The following is a 2,179-nucleotide window of genomic DNA, read 5'->3' as shown; positions in this document are numbered from 1 at the left end:
GGACTACAGGCACCCACCACTGCGCCCGGTTGGTTTTTTGTATTTTTTTTAGTAGAGACGGGGTTTCACTGTGTTAGCCAGGATGGTCTTGATCTCCTGACCTTGTGATGCACCCGCCTCGGCCTCCCAAAGTGCTGGGATTACAGGCATGAGCCACCGCGCCCGGCCTAAAGTAGTCTTATAAACAAGCACATATGCACATTCTCCGGGTGAATGTGGCCCTGGATTATTTAACCATATCTGCAGTACCTTCCTGCATCTCTATGCCCTACTGTCTGTTATCACTAATCCAAATTCCTGTTCCATTCTTATGAATATTGATGGCAGACAGCATTTAAAAAAAAAAGTCAACCAATCACTCAAACAATCAAATAACTGGAACTCAACAGATTTGTTGCTTTGTTCAATGTCCTAAATATGATGTAAGAGTGACTTTAAAAAGTCTTTTAACTACATCTATGGATTATGCAGCCAGATATGGAATATGTGTCTGTCTTAAATAATTTAACGACATTTTTAGTTATGTGAAAATACGAGAATCTGAAAAGGAAGATGTATATTTAACTAAAATTTGTAAAATAAGATACTAATATTAAAGTAAACTTTAATTTAGGAAGAAAGAGATCTAGGAATGCTAACTATAATTGCTCACTTACCAGTTGTAGAGTCCAGTTTTTCAATGACAAGAACTATAAGACAGGAATAAGAGATTAATAAATCTGCATTTACCCAGATTGCAGCTCCTTATTTTCATATAGATATTGTAGAAGATTTGAAAGAAGTTACAAATACAGTTCCCTTCCAGGCTGAAACATAATTTAAAACTCAGGCTGAAAGTGATATGTTACAGTCTTTAATATCCTCTGCCAGAGGAGGATGTGGATGCTTTCTAAAAATAAAGACACTTTCCCAGTATTATTTCCAAAGGACAAGTCAATCATGTGCAAGTAAATTACTAAAATAATTTGTTATTTTTAGAACTATTTCAATCACTTTTTAATGTATATATTTTAATATAAATTAAGGAAGCAGACTACATATGGACATTCTGGACATTCAATTAATCTAGTTTGTTGTTTGACATATAGCTGATAAATAAACGTTAATGTGTGAATTTTTTTTTTTTTTTTTTTTGAGACAGAGTCTCACTCTGTCGCCCAGGCTGGAGTGCAGTGGCACAATCTCCACTCACCACAACCTCCACCTTCTGGGTTTAAGTGATTCTCCTGCCTCAGCCTCCCGAGTAGCTGCGATAACAGGGGCATGCCACTGTACTCAGCTAAATTTTGTATTTTTAGTAAAGACAGGGTTTCACCATGTTGACCAGGCTGGTCTTGAACTCCTAATCTCAGCTTCCCAAAGTGCAGGGCTTACAGGCATGAACCACCATGCCTGGCATGAGTGAATATTTGTATAGCTGTCTGAAGTTCATAAAGCACTTCACAGGGCATATTTCACTTTCTTAAGTAAATGCCATCTTAACCAACACAAAGACAGAACATTCATAGGCAAATATATTTCCCGGTCTTTAGTAACAAAGGCAACGGAATAAAAAGGAGTCAAAGGAATCAAGTTTTCTGGTTACTTTAAAAATATTTCAGTTTTGAAACTTTTGTGTGTTTGTTTTTTGAGACAGGGTCTCACTCTGTCACCTAGACTCCAGACTGGAACTTTTGAAGAATCTAAATATATTCCTAATTACAATAAAAGGATAATTTTAAGCCAAAAAAAAAAGTTACAGAACGAGGAGGAAACAAAATATCCATTAATGCTATCTTCATTCTTCAAATCATAATTTGTCCATAATAAAAACCTTAAAGAGCATGTTATGTTTTTGGTTTTTCTTTTTTTTTTTGAGACAGAGTCTCCCTCTGTCACCGAGGCTGGAGTGCAGTAGTGCGATCTCAGCTCACTGCAACCTCTGCCTCCTGGGCTTAAGCAGTCTTCCCACCTCAGCCTCCCAGCAAAACTTTTGACTACAGGCACAAGGCACCCCATTTGGCTAAGTTTTCAACCTTTTTTGTAGAGATGAGGTCTCACTATATTGCCCAGGCTGGTCTCAAACTCCTGGACTCAAGCCATCTTCCTGCCTCAGCCTCCCAAAGTGCTGGGATTACAGGTGTGAGTTACCATGCCTGGCCCCATGTTGTTTTTTCCCCCAAATTTAAATGTATTCATT

General features: G+C 37.9%; 1 protein-coding gene across 1 annotated transcript in view; it reads right to left on the bottom strand.

Annotated features, from left to right (window-relative positions):
- Positions 1–2,179, bottom strand: part of KIAA1841 (KIAA1841 ortholog) — a 68,197-nt gene that overhangs the window by 13,120 nt on the left and 52,898 nt on the right. The window contains exon 14 of the mRNA XM_011941835.1: positions 657–689. Coding sequence (XP_011797225.1) covers positions 657–689 — 33 coding nt within the window. The remainder of the gene's footprint in view (positions 1–656; positions 690–2,179) is intronic.

This window comes from Colobus angolensis, unplaced genomic scaffold (assembly GCF_000951035.1).
Source record: "Colobus angolensis palliatus isolate OR3802 unplaced genomic scaffold, Cang.pa_1.0 Scaffold201, whole genome shotgun sequence".
Classification (NCBI taxonomy): Eukaryota; Metazoa; Chordata; class Mammalia; order Primates; family Cercopithecidae; genus Colobus; species Colobus angolensis.
Note: the sequence above shows the minus strand (reverse complement) of the source record. Positions and strands in the feature narration are given on the sequence as shown.